The sequence below is a fragment of the Fukomys damarensis genome, unplaced genomic scaffold (assembly GCF_012274545.1).
Source record: "Fukomys damarensis isolate Sample0158 unplaced genomic scaffold, DMR_v1.0_HiC HiC_scaffold_25, whole genome shotgun sequence".
Taxonomy (NCBI): domain Eukaryota; kingdom Metazoa; phylum Chordata; class Mammalia; order Rodentia; family Bathyergidae; genus Fukomys; species Fukomys damarensis.
The window spans coordinates 23,309,880-23,327,445 of NW_022900937.1; the positions used below are offsets into that span (position 1 = coordinate 23,309,880).

At 53.1% G+C, this 17,566-nt stretch overlaps 2 protein-coding genes across 9 annotated transcripts in view; one reads left to right on the top strand and one right to left on the bottom strand.

The window, feature by feature from the left end:
* Window positions 1-3,482: 3,482 nt before the first annotated feature.
* Stoml1 (stomatin like 1) lies at window positions 3,483-13,287 on the bottom strand. 6 transcript variants are annotated; one of them, XM_010626900.3, is made up of 7 exons: window positions 13,049-13,287; window positions 11,778-11,884; window positions 10,385-10,534; window positions 9,729-9,932; window positions 7,744-7,939; window positions 7,127-7,363; window positions 3,483-6,873 (listed from the first exon to the last, which is right to left on the bottom strand). In XM_010626900.3, the coding sequence occupies exons 1-7, from the start codon at window positions 13,179-13,181 to the stop codon at window positions 6,680-6,682; spliced, it is 1,221 nt and encodes a 406-aa protein (XP_010625202.1). In that variant the 5' UTR covers window positions 13,182-13,287; the 3' UTR covers window positions 3,483-6,679. The 6 variants fall into 6 exon arrangements, with proteins under 6 accessions (XP_010625202.1, XP_010625227.1, XP_010625220.1 ...); XM_010626925.3 differs by having other exon boundaries at window positions 13,170-13,257; XM_010626918.3 differs by having other exon boundaries at window positions 11,778-11,937; window positions 13,049-13,130.
* A 1,693-nt stretch (window positions 13,288-14,980) lies between these two features.
* The window catches only part of Pml (PML nuclear body scaffold), a 33,781-nt gene continuing 31,195 nt past the window's right edge, over window positions 14,981-17,566 (top strand). For all 3 annotated transcript variants that reach the window (XM_010626863.3, XM_010626873.2, XM_010626880.3), the window contains exons 1-2: window positions 14,981-15,211; window positions 16,805-17,268. In XM_010626863.3, coding sequence (XP_010625165.1) covers window positions 15,077-15,211; window positions 16,805-17,268 — 599 coding nt within the window. In that variant the 5' untranslated portion in view covers window positions 14,981-15,076. The remainder of the gene's footprint in view (window positions 15,212-16,804; window positions 17,269-17,566) is intronic.

Below are 17,566 nucleotides of genomic sequence, written 5' to 3' on the forward strand. Positions count from 1 at the left end.
AGGCTTGGCTATGAGCCATCTCCTCTCCTAGGTATTTACGATAGCTTTAATTTTCATTTCCACAAGGACTAATAACGTTGACCCTCTGCTATGGGATTACCAGCCATAGTCTCCCACTTAAATAAAGTGGCTATTCAAATCCTTCTGCCCATTCGTCACCAGCTGTCTTATTATCAAGTGGGAAGAGTTCTTTTCTCTCTTCTGGAGAAGTCTGTCATCAGTTATGCATTTTCCAAATCTTTTCCTCAGTCTGTGGTTTAATCTTTTCATTTTCTTCTTGGTACTTTTTGAAGAGCAGAGGCTTCTGATTTTGGTGAGAGTCAATTTGTCAGTTTTTATTTTCTTTTGTAGGTTGTGCCTTCTAGCCTAAGTTTTTTTGTTTTGATACAGGGTTTTTTTTTGGTTTTTTTTTTTTTTTTTTTTTTTTTGGCTTTTTGATACCAGGGATCGGACTCAGGGGCCTTGCACTTTTGAGGCAAGCTCAGTGCCACTGAGCTAAATCCCCAGCCCTGGGGTCATATTATATAGTTCAGACTGGTCTTGAACTATGAAGCTCAGGCTGTCCTCAAACTCCTATGGTGGTCCTTCCTACCTCAGCCTCCTAGGTGGTAGGATTATGGGTGTGCACTACCATGCCAGCCCCATCTAAGAAATCTTACCTAAACAAAGTCACGATGATTTTCTTCTAAATATTGCTTTAAATTGTATCCCCTAGATTATATTTTTATTTCCATTCAAATATTTCTAATTATTCTGCTTTCTCCTCTGAACCATCGGTTTAAAAAGTATACTGATTTGCAAACAGTTGGGGATTCTCCAGATGTTTTTGTTATTGATTTATAGTTTAATTTCATTAGGATGTTAGGACATACTTTGTATGATTCCAATTATTTTTAATTTGTTAAGATTTGATTCATGGCCCTGAATATGGTCTATCTTGGCCAAGTTCCACAAGCACTGGAAAGGCTGCAATTGGGTGGAGCCACCTATAAAATGTTTACTGAGGGCCTGGGAGTTACAACTTAGTGGCATGGTGCCTGCCTGGCAAGCTCAAGGTCCTGAGTTCAATATCCAGTTCCAGGAAAAACAAAATGAAGGGAAAAAGTTGACTGGATTAAGTTGGTTAATGGTGTTATATTCAAGTTACCCATAAACAGACTGGTTTCTCTGTCTGCTTGCCCTGTGGATTTTTATTTCTTCCTTTAGTTTGCGTTTTGAGGTAATACAGCCCAGGCTGGCCTTGAACTCGGGGTGATCCTCCTGCCTCGGCCTCCTGAGTGCGAGGATTTATTACAGGTGTGTGCCGCCATGCTCAGCTCTTCCTCCTGTTCTAGTCTCAGTTGTCTGTGTGCTGAGGCTCTGTTCTCTGGATCACACCTACTGGGAGCTGCTATAGCACCTTGAATTAAACCCTTCACACCTTTTATGTGGTTGTGGTTCTTCTTTGTTTTCTTCTTGTGAATTTTTTGTTTGCTCCCATACTTTAAGACTCCACCTAGACAGATCTTTATATTTAAAATGAGTTTCAACCAGAAACAGTGGCACGCACCTGTAATCCCAACTGCTCAGACGGCTGAGGCAGGAGGATTGCCAGTTTCTCAGCTAGCCTGAGGTAAATTAGCTGTCACAAAACAGTAAAAAGCACTGGGAATGCAGCTCCATGGTAGAATGTCCCCGAGTTCGATTTCCACTACTGAGAATCATAAACACAATTCAAAAATAAAGTGAGCTTCTCACAGAAAGCCCAAGGCTGCAGTTCTGGCGATTGCGGCCCTGCGCCTCTTGGGGCTCTCGCTCGCCCTCTGGTGGCGACCCCTGGGCTGTGACCCTGCTGCGCTGCGGCAGTAGGCTGAGAATGTGGGTGAGGCGTCCGGGGTCGGCCTGAGGGTCAGGGGCCTGAGGTGCCCGTCCTCCTCTCGCAGTGATACTGCTTGCATGCGCCGGCCACCACCAAGGGGATCTCGTGTTTCTGGGTCTCTGTCCTGCACATCCCATGGAGGCTGTTAAAGAGCTTCCTTTTTTCCTCCCATTTTACATTTTTTATTTTGAGACAGGATCTCACTGAGTCACTCTTGAGAACTTTTAATCCTCTTGCGTCAGCCTGCTGAGTATCTGGGAGGAGTGTTGCTCAACTGAGGTCACTTGTCTTTGGGGTAAGGAGGTCCCTGAGGGGCAGCCCAGAGCACCTGAGCGTCTTCGGGACCTAAATAAGTGTATAGACTTAAGATCGTCTCTGCTCCAAAGTACAAAAACTACAGGATAATCCAAATTAGCGAACACTCCATCAAACGCCTACAAAGTGTCATTGTTACTGTATGTCACCACAGAATTCACTGCCGGTTTCTTTATTAAGTGTGGTGTTTATGACTATTCATTAAAATTGAAAAGAATTTGTAAATCAGAGGATTTTTAATTCTCTGGGCACGTGAGGATGCAAATGAAACGAAGTCATGGCACACACCCTGGGGAGGCTGAGGCAGGAGGATTCTAAATTTGAGCCCAGGCAAGTTAGAGATTTAGGGACACTGTCTCAAAATATCAAAAATACAAAAAAGAGCTGGGGATAGAACTCAGTGCCAAAGACCTGGGTTCAACCTCCAGTAGAAAAGAGTATTTTTTAAAAAATGCATCCAAGTACCCAAGGAGAGCTGTGATGACGACACCACAAATGCATCACTCCTGCAGGGCGATTCCTAAGGAAACCTTACGAGTCACATCGTACGGTTAGGATACCGTGTACTATTTAGTGTAGGAATGCTGGGCATTTTGGTGTTTGGAAAGATGTGAGAATGCAAGTAACAGCACCGCAGCTCACCGCCTAGGACCTTTTCCTGGTCCTGGAAAGCTACATCTGGAAGGAGACAGCCCTGGTTCCACCACAAGGTGGCGCCGCGAGCTCTGGTTAGCAGGTCCTGGCTGACCCGCCGACTTTGCCTCCCCGGAAGGGAAGGGTCGCGGTCTTGGTTCCGGTAGGGCCCAGAGCCAGAGAGCAGTCCGGGGCACCTCTCGTGGCCAATTCCCCTATCCTCAGCCCCAAGGCCAAGGTGGGGTAGTCTGGACCCGAGGCTCCTGGCCACCCTTCCCCTCCCGGATCATGCTTCCGCCGCCACCCTGGCTTCTCTTTTCTCCTGCCTGTCCCCTGCTCCCTTCTCTGTCCTGTCCCCTGCAGCTGCATACTTCTAATCCCAGTATATCGGGAGGCTGAGGCAGGATTGAAGCCTGACTAGTGAGACCCTATCTCAAAATTTTTTATATTTTATTTTGTTTTGTTTGTTTAAAAAGGACTGGGGACGTAGCTCAGCATCAAGACCCTGGACTCAATCCCTAGCAATGGAAAAAACAAATGAACAAGGGCCGGGGGATTTCTCATTCGGACTGCAAGGTCCTGAGTTCAATCCCTGGTACCAAGAAAAACCAAATAAACGATTGAATAAACACACAACAAAACAAACTACACTGAGAATCATTTTTCCACTTACCAGAGCCTCAAAACAAAAGCCTGGAAATTTTAATAGCACACTGCACTGACATGATTATGAGGAGGAAAGAAACATCTTCTCAATCACCAATGATGGGTATGATCTCCAAAGAGAGCATGTTAATTAAGTTACACACTTATGAATTTACAAGTGCTTTGACCCAGCAGTTCCAGTTCTAGGATTCTGTTGGCCACTGGCAAAACAGCACAGTAAAAGTTGATAAACGTTACTCACTGTGGCTGTAAGCAAGACACCAGAAAGAAACCACCCACCCAGGAAACATAAGTGATGGTACTTCCATACAGTGGAATCCCTTGTAACTCAAAATATCATGGGGAGAGTGGACCATAAGGCACAATCCTCAGGAGCGCCCTTAAGTGGGTAAAAGCAACATTGTAGCCAGAGGATGGCTACGAGCTGGATAAAGTATCTGTGAAAGTTACAAAAGAATTTCTTTTAGTAAAAGACACGTTGCAGTTAACACCCCTTTCCCCTACAATCCTCCTTCAAATACCCTTAAGTGTTTAATCTATTTTCTGACCACTTTCTACAGCGGCTCCGGAGTCCTTTTCTTCAGTCTTTAGTTGAGCTATTGTGGCTGCCTTGGTGTCCTGGCTCCATTCCAAACATTGCCCTTTTGCCATCATTTTGACTTTGGGAAGAGCCAGAAGGGTAGGTCTGCTGAGTGAGGTGGAAGAGGACACACTGACATTCTTAGGAGCCCACCTTTCTGCTCGATGGCAGGTGGCAGCAGCATTCACCGAATCCTCCATCACACCTCAGAGACACTCACAAAGCTCCAGACCTGCCTCAGAAAGTGGTAAGGAATGCGTGGGATAAATGGGTTTGAAAGGAGGGGAAGGGTTTTGAGGGGGAGTCATGGTAATATGGTATTATAATACATTTTATTTAAACACACTGCCTATTTTAATCTTTGCATTTGGATTTTCTTTTGTAACTTTTAAAGCAACAAAAACCTTCTGGAAGAAAAACTAATGGCAAGGAAAGCTTTTTGGACAAAGGCCTGGGTCACGTGCTGGAGTCATGTGTATAAGGGACAATTTTCATAGTATGCCTTTTTAATCCTTTTAAACTTTAGAACCATGTGTGCATATATTACCTATTCAAAGTATACTTATCTCAAAATAATGCATTGCCTATTAGCATATTAAGCAGCATAATTAACTACTAGATTATTTTGAGGAAAAAGTACAGAAGGGTCTCAGTACAGAGGCCTATTTGGCATACAATGAGGGCTACTTCTGTCCCCTTCCCACAAAGTCCCTACACACAACCCTCTCACACTTGGGGTTCCAGGGGCCCACCTCAGGGGTGCCAGCCCTCCTCTTCCACCTGGGCCCTGGCTGGGGCTTCCCCTCAGTCCTGTGCTCTTCCCACACTGTGATGAGGTCCATGCCCGGCCTCACTTCCTCCAGGAAGCGGTCTCTGACAGATGGCAGCCTCCCCCTCTGCCATCCTCGCTCCTCAGTGGCCCGCAAGGGCTGCTCCATCCTCCCTCCCTGCATGGTGGGGTGTTAATAGCAGATACAGGCCTCTATCTCCACCCACACAGATTCACAGGAGTTTCACTTTCTCTTAAAAGCTCTGATCTTCTCACATCTGAAGGTCTGGGAGTTTGTTTCCCACCCCAGGGTGACAGGGGAGGGACAGCACAGGCTCTCAGAGATGCCTTGGGTTCCATGGATAGCAGCCTTGGAGGGCAGCTATGGTGACCAAGGCATTGGGCTTGCAGCCCAGCAGGAATGGGGCAGGTAGTGGGACCAGGCACGGTGACTGCAGGAAGAGGGGTGCTCAGCCAAGGACAGCCCTGCTGGGCCTCAAAGTGGCCATGTGGCGGGTTGGGACTGGAGGAGAGGCCTGGAAGAGGTCCCTGGAGAAGCAGAGTGGCCAGGACCCCAAGGTGAACCCCAAGTACCAGGGCACAGCAACAGGGCCTAAGGGAGGTGGCCCAAGCTGAGCTAGGACCTACAGGAGTGACAGGTAGAGTCCGGCACTGGCAAGGACAACCAGTGAACTAGAAGTGGCCTGGGCCAAGGGACAGGCCCAAGTCACAGGGCAGCTGGGGGCTGCTCCTCCACAAGGAAGCTGGGCCGCCATGTGTGTCATATTTCTTCCTGCCAACCCTCCAGGAAAGACTTGCTGCTCAGCCCTGCGGTACGCAAAGGTCCTTGCTGGGCCCAGGACCCGGACTCCGTGCCTGCGTCCCTCCCCTCGGGCAGCAGAGTGTGCGATGGGGCAGCTGCCATGGCCCCAACTCCTCTTGAAGGTGACTGGAGCCCCTCACCGAAATGTCATCAGGTCAATGTTTGTGGGACCAGCTCTGGGGCGCCACACATCCCTACTTGCTGGCAAACCTGTACCCGACTATAAAGAACGGAGCCAGGTGTGGATGTGCAGGTCTATAATCCCAGCACTCAAGAGGTTGAGGAGGCGGGACACAGAGCTCAAGGCCAGCCTGGGCAATACACTGAGACCCTAGCTAGCTCAAAAATAGCAAAAAAAGAGGGGAAAAAGGAACAGAGGGCACCCCCCTCCATGCCTTTGTGGGGCTTGGAGACCCTCAGGAGGAACCGGCAATGTCTCCAGGGCCCACGTCTGGGCTCAGCGAGGTCATCACCGTGCAGACACCAAGCCCACCCAACACCCCACGCTCTGGGCCACACTGACCACCACATTTATTGGTCACAGGCCTAGAACCTGGAAGAAGCATGATCAGGGCCCTGCATGCTTCCCTGAGCCCCAGGTCAGGCACAGAAGTGGGGGACAAATCACCTTGGGGCACCATCATCAACGGCACCCCGCCGTCCTGTGTCCTCACACAGAATGGACCTGGACTGCAGTCGAGAGGGGCACAGCAACCTCTTCCTGCTGCCTTCCCACCCGCCAGCCTGCCCTCTCCGCACTCTGCGGGACTTGAACCCACACACTTCAGTCCCTCATGCAGGCCCGGTGACATCAGGCTCTTCCTAGTGGGCTGGGCACGTGGCTGGAGATGGGGAGGGACAGGGCCTGTCCACAGAAGAGATGTGCACAGCAGCCTCACTGGGTCTCTCCCACCTCTGCCAGGAGCTCCTGGCTGGGCCTCCACCATCCTTGCTGCAGGCTGGAGCCGCCTCCTTCAAGAAGCCCACCAGCCCAGGGTCAGCTCAGGCTGGGTTACAGGTGGCCCTTGGTGGCTGCTACTTCAGGGCCCGGAGCACAGCCTCCAGCTTCATGGCCACAGCCAGGTCCCCTTTCACCTGCAGCCTCCCACTCATGTAGGCACCCAGGGGCCTCAGCTCCCGGCACAGCAGGGCACGCAGGTCGTCTTCAGCCATCTCCACCACCACGTCGGGGACGTGCCCAGGAACCCCATGCCCTGCCCTGCCTCGCCCTAAGGAGAAAGAAATCGGCTTTAGTGGGGAGGGTTACAGGGATGTGAGGGGAAGGGAAGGACAGCACACAGAGCTGGGAGCTCAGGCGGCACAGGCTTGGCATGAACCCGGCACAGAGGCTGCTGCACAGGAGGCTCACAGACTAGAGGCCCAAATGGCTGGGCTGCGCTGCCTGTGGAGGGGTGCATCTGAGCCCTTGGCCTGCCACTGGCTCGCTCTAAATGTGGGGTGGGGTTGCAGGGGCGGGGGCACCTGTAGTGAGGTCCAGGAAGTAGATGCTCTGAGCACCCCCAGGCAGGATGATGTTGAACTGGTAGCAGGCGCCAACCTGGCTAACCAGGGCCTCAGATAGGAAGGGCTGCAAGGCGGTCAGCAGCCCCTCGGCCACCAGCTGCTTCACGCTGGACCCGTCCCAGGGCCCAGCATGGGCAGCTGACAGGTCAACCTCATTCACCATCTCCAAGGTGTCCACCGCGGTGGCTGGCAGCGCTGGGAACGAGGTAGAAAGGTCAGTGGGCTGCTAAGGGAAAGATCATGTTGGCTGCTGCCCCTTCAGGCTTCTGTTCAATGTCCTCTTCTAAGAAGCTGCCCCCAGGGACTGGCTGAAACCCCCAAATCCTTTAAACGACCCCAGCCTCTTTCCAGTGACCCTCTTGGAGCCGCCTAGCTCAGAGGCTGTCAAGGAACCTGCACTCCTGCACATACCCAGACTCGGTTCACCGCCCCAGCTCAGGTCGGCCGTGCAGTCAGGCTGGGCTAAACAGCTGGGTGCACACACACTGTGCAGAGGTGCCTGGTTCTGGGGCAGGTGGTGATGCCTATGCTGGACACACCCTAGTGAGCATGTCCACCCTCCTTCCTCAGCTCACCTGGCCCTGGGGACAGTGCGCCTCCCACCATGGCATTTATGCCTCCACCCAGCAGGTGCAGGGCCAGGTGCTGCAGGGTGCTGTCCAGGCTGGGCCCGGCTGGGCTGTCCTGGGGAGGCTGTAGCACAGCCTCTACCGCCAGCTCCACACGGTCCACCTCTAGCCCCCAGGCCCTGGTCACCTCATTGATCTCCAGCTGTGGGAAGGAATGGAATTACAGTCAACAAACCTTGCCCCGGAGAAGCCACCACCCTGGGAATGCCCAGCTGCATAAGAGGTGAGGCAGGAGGGGTCAACACGGGCAGGGGAACTGAGACCGAGACCTTCCAGGCAATGGGAAGAGCAAGTGCAAAGCCAAGGCCGGAGAACCAACAGTGTTCAGGAATCTCTTGAATCATTGACTCTACAGTGTGGGCTGGGGGACTAGGGACAGCTGAGGGGTCCAAGGTGGCCTCTTTCTACTCATGGGCTCATCCTGGGCAGTGAGGAGCTGCAGAGGGGCCACAGAGAACAGACCCACTTTTCAGATAGAAATCCGCTGGCTGCTGTGTGGACACTGGAGCCGGGGGGGAGGTGGATCAAGGCTGACACTGTCACAAACTACAGACCAAACAGGAAGCCGATCTGGTGGAGGGTATGGGCTGGGGTGAAGCTGAGCTGGGGAGGGGTAGGGCACAACTCTGCCAACCATAGTGGGCACAGAGGAGGGGCACTCAGCTCCTGGGCTCCAGCATGGGTTCTAGGGATGAGTGTGGCAGTCACTCAGAGGGTACACAAGGAGTAGGGACCACAAGCATTCACTGTCAGCTCTGGCGTCTGTGGACAGGCAGGTGCCTGACAGGCTAGAGCAGAAACAGACCCAAATGCTGCTACCAGGCAAAAAGCAGGGAGGACTTCCAGATGGATGTCACCGTGACAAGGGCCAAGGCGGTGTCAGGAGCCTGGGGATGTCCGGATGCGGGGTGCGGGGGGAGTGGGAGCCCCCAGCAGGAATTAGGAAAGGGGTGCGAGCCAGAGAGGGAGCAGGTCGGTCGGTACGCAGGCAGGAGAAAAGAGGTGTAGTCCTGGCACTGTCTGGTCAGCTGATCCCGGGGACAGTGGTTCTTTGAATGCTGCTGCTGTCCACACGAGACCTGAGCAGTGCAGGGGGCAGTTGGGCTGCAGCTGGGAGAGCAGGTGGCCTGGACCTGGCCCAGCTCCGCCCTTGACCCTGGCTCCAAGAGGCAAGCGGAATCGTGTCTGAGCCTTGCTTTCCTCCCCACAAAGTAAGACAGTAACCCCTGGCCCTCCAGGCAGCAAATCCGGGGGGCTGAGACTCTAGGGCAGACGTGTCAAGATCTGCACACCTACAATGCCGTGGATGCCATCGTTCTGTTCACCACGGCAGCCCCTAGGAATTCTACCCAGCTCCCGCTGGTGTCCTTGCTGAAAGGATAAGGGACCTGCAGGCAGGCACGGCTTCCCTTTCCCCAGCCCCAGCTCCCTTGAGGAAATTGGGTGGGTGGGGACAACTTTAACCACTTTGCCCCTGGAGGACAAGCACAGTGGAGCACGGCTGAGGGGAACAGGCCACCATGTGTGCACTGGTTTCCACCCCAGGCGGTGGCAAAGAAAGTCAGGTGAACTCCAGGGCTGTTTTGCATACACATGGAGAAGCCAGGGAGGGGAGCCAAATAGCCTCACAGACAGAGGCTGGGCTGGGGGTCCAGGGGTCCTGTCCCTCACCCTAAGATCTCAAGCTGTCCTAGGAGCAACAAAGGGTGAAACTCAGAGGCAGGGCCCCAAGAATTTCCACCCGACACTTCCCTTTTCTGGGGACACATGGCCCATGATGGCTGCGGTATGCATCCACCTTAATGCACGACCCCACCCAGACCCCCGGCTCTTTGCAGCTGGCTATACTCTAGGGGCACATGGTCAACCGATAGCCGGAGTCCTTGCTCAAAGGCCGGTGGCTGAGCTCTCCCTCGGAAGGAGCCGCCCACCAGGAGCTGCTCGCTGATCCTGGGCTTCTCTATCTGGATCTCCTGCAGAGGCCTCCGGAGCAAGGCCTTGGTCATGGCATTCTGGGCCGTCATGCGCGTGGCTGCATTCAGGTCCTTCACGGTCATCACCGACAGCACCGGGTCCCAGATGCGGAACTGGACATCAGCCCCAACAGACAGTACAGCCCCGTCCTTGGAGGCCAGCTGTGGGAAGGCCAGGAGGGACAAGGTGGTCAGGCCCATGACCATTAGCCTGACCCACTGGCTTGACTGAGCTCCTCACAGGTCAAAAGGTGTCCCCAAAGACATGCGGTCAGAGCTCTGGAGTAAGCGTACCCTCCCAGCCTCCAGCTTAACCTCCCAGTCTCTTCTACTCCATACTTCCACAGACTGCTACCCATAGAGCAAGGTCTTAGTACTCGAAGCACACCTCTGCACAAACCCCAGTCCCTCCACCCAGGAGAGGCAGCCGAGAAGCCTTTCACACACACACGTGATGTACTAGGGCCTTTACATAGAACTAACATCCCAAACCTTATTTTTAATTTTGAGGCAGGGTGGTTACACAGTTGCTTAACTGACCAGGCAGGGCTCCAACTTGAGATTCTCCTGCCTCAGCCTCCCAGAGTGCTAGGATTATGCTAGAAGCCCCTCACCTTGCAAGGAGGGACATTGAAGGCTCGTGTCCGCAGATCCACCCTCTGAAAGGAGTCGATGAAGGGCAGGAGCAGAACCATGCCAGGCCCCTGGGGGGTGCGGATGCGGCCCAGGCGGAACACGATCATCCGCTCATAGGTGGGCACGATCTGTCCAAGTGGCAAAGAGAGGCTGGAAGTAGTCGGCCTAGGCTGGTCAATGACGTTTGCCCAGGCCCCCTTCTACCCCTCTGTCCCTTTTGCCTTGGTCACAATCCAGTATCCTTAGCCGTTTCTAGATGAGAAAACCAAGGCTCAGAAAGGTGCCCAGAAATGACACAGCCCCTGCAGGAAACAGGCACAATTCGAATGCAGTCTGAATGACTCCACTATGTAGATGATACTCCCAGACAAACTTCACCCCTGTGGTTGGAGGCGAGCCATCACTCCTACCCGGAAACTGTCTCCCTGTGGATTCCTTGAGGAAGAGGCTGGGCCACTAACAGCACCTGAGTAAAGGCACGGCCAATTTCAAATCCCCAGAGCCCTGTAAGATGCAACCATGTTCAAATTGAAAGGCAAAGTGACTTGTCCAAGGTCACACAGCATTTGTTTCAGTGGCATTTCAGAACTAGGATCCAGGACCACCCAAGGACTCCCAGACTACCAAACCAGAGGCTTTGTAAAGAAACTAGTACCCAGGGCTGCACAAAAGGTAAGGCCTGCCTGGAGCCTACTTTCAGCGGTGATGCTCAACAACAGCTCTAGCAGTCATCCTTTTCCCGTCTGCACCATCCTTGTTGTTTTCAAGCCCTGAATCCCCACTACACATGATCTACCAGACCTAGAAGGGTGCTTTGATTTCTAACTCAGCCTAACCCAAAGGGAATATTATTGGACAGCATATCTGTGTCCAGTTCTCAGGATTTGGGAGTTTAAGATGACTTGTTTCTACTCCTTCCTGGCTTCTAGGACAACTCCGCCTAAGTACGGGCTTCAATATCCTTATCTGAAAGGTGAGACTTTGGGATGATTGGCTCATGAAGACACTCTCCTCCTCAATGGGCGAGTCCCACCCTCTTCCCTCCTGACTCTTGCCCTGTTTCCTGGCTGCCATGAGGTGAGCAGCTTCCCTCTTCCACTTCCTTCTGCCATGATATTTCTGCTTTGGAGTCAGCTGACCATGGACCGAACCCTTTGAAACTGGGTCAAAATAATCCTTTTTCCTTTAAATTGGGTATGTCAGGTATTTTGTCCCAGCAACAGAAAAGCTCATGGGGGGCAACTTCCCCTGCCTATTTCACAGAGGCATAAAAATTTAGGAGCAGGGAGTAGAAGATGGGGAATTTATGCATTAATTCCAGAACCTTCAATATGGCCCAACCATCCTGGGGCTGAGCCAGCCAAGCCTTACCTTCAGGGCAAACCAGCCAGAAATGGGGAAGGTGAGCAGCAGCAGCAAGAACCCCAGGAAGCTGATGAGGCCATGGCAGAGGCAGGAGGGCCAGCTCTGGGGCACATCTGGGAGCAGGAGAGCAGAGGAGTCACGGCCCTGGCCTGGCCTGGCAGGACAGCTGTGAGTAAAGTGAGCACCCTTCACTCACCTTCCCCCCTCCACCTCACAGCTTTCAGTTTGACTTGATGCCTACTAAGCCCACATCCTAGGGCAGGTGGTCATTGGGATGGTTCCCACCCCTCCTCACAACAAAACCAACCTGTCTAAAGCACGACCCTCTTCACATAGGCCCTATTCTCTGAGCAGGGTCAATGCCTTGTCTCATTTATTTGCCTGCCCATGCTAGGCACAGAGCAAGTAGTACCTGGACAGCTGTAGACATGTGCTACAGCGAAGCGAATGCTGCTGGAATAACACAACCCTCCTCCACTAACAGCCCAGGGTGTGCTTTCAAGAGCTCTTTATGGAATCTACAAGGTTCACCATTACCTATTAAATAGGAACCAGAAGACGGGGCTAAATTTTCTTTTCTGGCCCTCACCCCATTTTATGCCCCAAGACTCATCAAAAGTTGCTATTCAGTCATCAAGCAGCTGGGGTCAAGAGATAAGAAGTTGAGTCTCATTCCGGCCAGAGAGAAATCCAAGAGGCCAGCATGGAAGTGGAACAAAGACAGCCCCAGAACCAGGCATGAGCTTATTTCTCTGCTCCCCTTCTCCCCCAATCCCAGACAAGCAGCAGACGGGAGTGTCTGTTTCACCCTTCAGGAATCCCAAGCCCCAAAGCAAGACTCCACCTTCCAAGCAGGTTGAATCCTTGGACAGGGTAGTCATCCCAGCAAGAGCGGCAGGGAGGGCCCCAATCCTCCAGGGTCAGGCTGAGACATATCTGGCCTGTAGGCCAAAGGAACTGCAGGAGGCTTTGGGATAAGACAGGGCCAGGGTGGGCACAACAGATAGCGGCAGACCTGCGGTTCTGCTCTGTGTATCTTCACCAGCCAACAGGGAGACGCCCTTAGGGTCACTTCCTCTACCTAGATCTGGATTTCTTTCAGTGCTTAAGGGAACTGCAAGCCTCTGCCATGACAGAGAAATGTGGTGAGGAGAGATTCAAGGAGAGCGCGGCACCACGGGCTCTGTGTACACCGCACATCGAGTCCTTCTGGCCAGCAGAGACTGGGCCTGAGGGTACCGCAGTCCCCCCGGCCCGGTGTGCTGGGGGCCACTCACCAGCCCCGGTTCCCACGATGCCCCGCTCTGGGGACAGCCAGCCTTTCTGCGCGCCCAGAAAGCCAAAGCTCGACTGCTGGAAGCGGTCAAAATCCCCTAGGGGCAGCGCCCTGTAACCTGCCTGGCCAAGCATGGTTGCTATGGAAGCCACACTCTGCAGCAGTACAGAGGCCCGGCCCCGGCCAGCCTGTCTGCCCCTGCTGCTTCCGGGTTCACCAGCAGCAGTTCGGAGGAGCGAGAGCAGGAAGTCGACTGGGCCGCACCCGCTGCCCATAGCTCCTCCCTGCGCCCGGAGGACTGAATTTTGAGAGTGGGATGAGGACAGCATCCTGGGGAGCCTATAAGGGTTATCGACCCTCCTCGCCGCTCTCACCTGAGGAGGTGAGGGAACGGTAGGCTTCCCAAGAGGCTGATCAGGAGCCAAATCCCCAGGATCGGGAGAATGACAGTATCAGCACCCAGCACCCCCTCTTAAAACTCACACACCGGAGACTTAGGATTTTCTCCAGGTCTGTATTTTCTTGTAACCAGCAAATAAATCCTCCGTGTGTTCCCACAGAACAGCAAGCAAGGCTGTCATGGGACAGATGTCAATACTTATTCATTGTGTCATGGTATCATCAGCTCACTGGACAAGGTGGAGCGAGGCGGGCTTGTGTGTGCCGGCCCCCGGGAAGCCCAGTGCAGAACTCTGAGGGCCAGGTCCTCAAGCATCACAAACAGCAAAAAGCTACCCTGAGAAGCCTTAATTCCAATGGAATGTTACTGAGGCCGGCTTTCAGCTTGAGCAAAGAAACTAATAAAGCTTTCCCAGTTTTAACTCTTTGGTTCTCTCATTCCATTCTCCACCCCCATCATAGCCTGTTTCTAGGTCTCTTCTGCAGATGGCTACCTACCACATTTGGCTTTTCCTGGTTTGGTGGACTGATTCTGGGTGCCTGGGGTGCTGCTCGGGATGGGGGATGGCATGCTTTCCAGACCTCTCAGGTTCCTGGATGTTGGATCTCCCTCAAGCCTCATTCTGACAACATGCAACTTAATTTTACATGGTGAGGCCTTACCAACATCCCCCTTTAGTTTGTCCCTCCTTGTAACAGAACATAGAATGGGCACACAGGCCAGTACAGTGGTGCTGATGGTTTGAAGTTTGAAGCCAGAGGCCCTAGCCCAGTATGGTTGCCTAGAGTTGGAGTCCAGCCTGCATTTCAGGAGCCAAGTCTTAACATGCTGTGTCTTCACCGACTTCTCAGCTGCTGGCCTGCTCGGTCCCATCACTACCCTACATACTTCACCTGTCCTCCTGACTGCCACTCAAGCCACTGTCCCACCCCCTCACTTCCAGTGGCTGTCCTCGCAATCCCTGGCTCAGGTCCCTCTGCATCCTACACCCACTCTACTGGACTAGATCCCCTGTCCCTAGGCTGTCAGAATCACTGTCCAATATATGCAGAGCTGATCCTGCGGTTCCCCAGAACCAAACTCTTCACTCTGTCACCTCCATATCAGGTCCAAACTCCCCGGCACTTCTCAGAGTATTCTCTTCAGTCTGAAAATGGCCCAAACCCCTCCTTAGACAGGCCGTCCCATGCCTTTTACACATGCTGGTCTGGCCATTTTAAGTGGCCCCACCTCTGAATCCCTGGTGAATTCCCACCACTCCCCCAAGTCCCAGATGAGAGGTCTCCTTTGCAGCCAGTCCCAAAAACTGCATGAAAATCTTCCTTTGGGGGTCAGCTCTTCCACTAGATAGTCTCTTTGAAAGCAGGGCTGAGTGTGATTCATATCTGTGTCTGGTCCTGGCTGGGGTGGGCTCAAAGCCGTTTGAGGGCTGCTTCCCTTCAGGGGCGGCTCAGCCTCTCCTGTTCCAGGATCTGACATCCTCCGCAAACCCAGCCTCTCGGCCTCCAGGCCCGCCTTGCCTGTCTCACTTCCTCTCCGGAGGCGGGCCCTGAGGAGGCACCTCCCTTCTGGACAGCCGTCCTCCTTCCCTCCCGATCTAAGCAGAGAATCGAAACTGCACTGGGCTCCATGCAGCAGGAACCTGCCGAGACGAGATCGCCAGACCTCCCACAGGACTCTGTCCCACCCCAGTCACCCACCATGCCACCCCCAGAGGCCCCCTCTGAAGGCCACCAGCCCAGCCCCAGCCACAGCCCAGCAGAGGTACTAACGGGTCTGAGATAAGGGGATCAGATGTTGGTGTGCCGCTGCTGCAGCGGCGGGAGAGTTGGGAAGAGATGTTATCATGGAGAATGTGGCCAAGCACCTTAAAGTGACACTAAATGAGGAGGCCACACACCGGGGTCCTGACCCCCCACCCCCGCTGGAGAAGCAGCAGAGCAGAGTAGGACAAAGCAGAAGGGGACCAGGATGGGCTGCGAGTCCCCTCTGGGCAGCCGGAGCAGACTCTCCCCAACCCGAGCCTTATGTTCTATAGCCCCTGCCCCAGATGCAGAGTCACAGTTTAGGGAGAATGAAGGTGGCATCCTGCTGCACAGCCTGGAGCAAGGAGTACAGCCAAAGCATGGCAAAACCGAAAATCCCAAGTTCCCAGACCGGAAATGGAGGCCTCCATACGTCTCCTGTGGCTTTCCCCAGTCCTCTTGAAACCCCTTCCTGGCGACTCCGCACCCCTGCCCCCCGGAAGTCTTGGTCTAACCGTGTTATACCCCATCCCATCCTGAAAGGAGCTACTTGGCTGCCTTGTTCTGTGTTCTGCCAGGAATTTGCTCCCCTTCGTGAAGGCACGAGTCCCACCACGTGGGTAATAACTTTATTAGCACTGAGAGTCTTACTAATCAATGCTAATTAACATTAATGAGCACTTTCAATCAGCAGGTATTGTAGTGAGCACTTTTGGGACTTCCTTGGGCTGGTGAAACACACATACCAAAAGTTACCATGTTAACCATGTCTAAGATTACAATTTGGTGGCATTAAGTACATTCACAATTGTGTGTAAACTTGCCACCACCTATTTCCAGAACCTCTTCATCACCCCGGAAATGCTGCCCCTTTAGACAATAGCTCTTGTTCACCAATTATCTTTTATTTTCTCTGTATATAAATGGAATCCTCTGGCTATTCTTTGTAATTTATTTCACTAAGCTTGAAGTCTTAAAGTCTTGTTGCGTGTGCCAAAATCTCACCCCTTTCAAAGGCTGAATATTCTATTCTATGTGGAGTCCAAAATTTGTTTACCCTCTTCATCTGCTTCTGAACACATAGGTTGGTCCTTTTTGGTTGTGGTAACTAATGCCTCTAATCCGCAATAGAGTGCATTAAAGTAAAGGGTCTGTTTTCAGTTCTTTGGAGTATTATACCTAAATACTGCTTTGTGCACTAGAGTACAAGTATCTGGGGTTTTCAGTTCCTTTGGTTATTGTACCTATTAATGGAATTACTAGGTCATGTGGTAGTTCTACATGTAACTGTTTGAGCTCCCCCTTGAATGTTCAGCATTGCACAGGAGGTTCGTAGTTATTGATTTACTTTCTACACGGAGTTCCTTGAAGGCAGGTGTGCATCCTATACACTCCCCTCTCAAGGTGCAGGTCTGTGTCTGGTATCAAGAAAGTAGATGCTCAGTTAATGGTGCAGAGGGAGCCGGAAGTCCTGAGCAGATGTGGTGGTGGGGTGCTGCTGGGCTGGGATTTTGCATCAGGTGGGTAGAATGGAATATGAGGTTCTACTCCAGCCCACGGCCAAAGGGTGGTGCCAGGGGCACGGCCTTACCTCCCCTCTCTGGTCCCGCAGGAAGCCATGGATGAGGAGTTCCAGTTCCTGAATTGCCAGGGCTGCCAGGCCCAAGCCAAGTGCCCCAAGCTGCTGCCCTGCCTGCACACTCTCTGCTCGGCCTGCCTGGAGACCCCAGGCCTGCAGTGCCCCATCTGCCAGATGCCCCAGCCGGCAGACGCTGTGCCCGCCCTGGACAACGTGTTCTTTGAGAGCCTGCAGCGGCGCCTGACGATGTACAGACAGATCATGGACGCGCAGGCCGCCTGCACTCGCTGTAAGGAGCTGGCCGATTTCTGGTGCTTCGAGTGCGAGCAGCTGCTGTGCGCCAAGTGCTTCGAGGCGCACCAGTGGTTCCTCAAGCACGAGGCGCGGCCGCTGGCCGAGCTCCGTCAGCATGAGGCGCGCGAGTTCCTGGACAGCACACGCAAGTCCAACAACATCTTCTGTTCCAACTCCAACCACCGCATCCCCACACAGACAAGGTGAGAGTGGGTCCGTAGCCAGGGCGGGGTGGGGGGGAGCAAAGAGGCAGAGAGGCGCTCGCTTCTGGGGCTCCGCAACTTCATGGGGTGCCTGGTGTCCAGGGGCCTAGGGTAGATTTTTAGAGGAGCCATTGTGGGGTGGGTATAAAAATTGTACATTTGGAGCAGGGCAGTGGTGCACACCTGTGATCCCAGCACTTAGGAAGCTGAGGCAGGAAGGTTGCTGGGAGTTTGAAGCCAATTGTATAGTGAGTTCAAGACCAGCCTGAACCACATAGAAAAAAAAATGTACATTTTG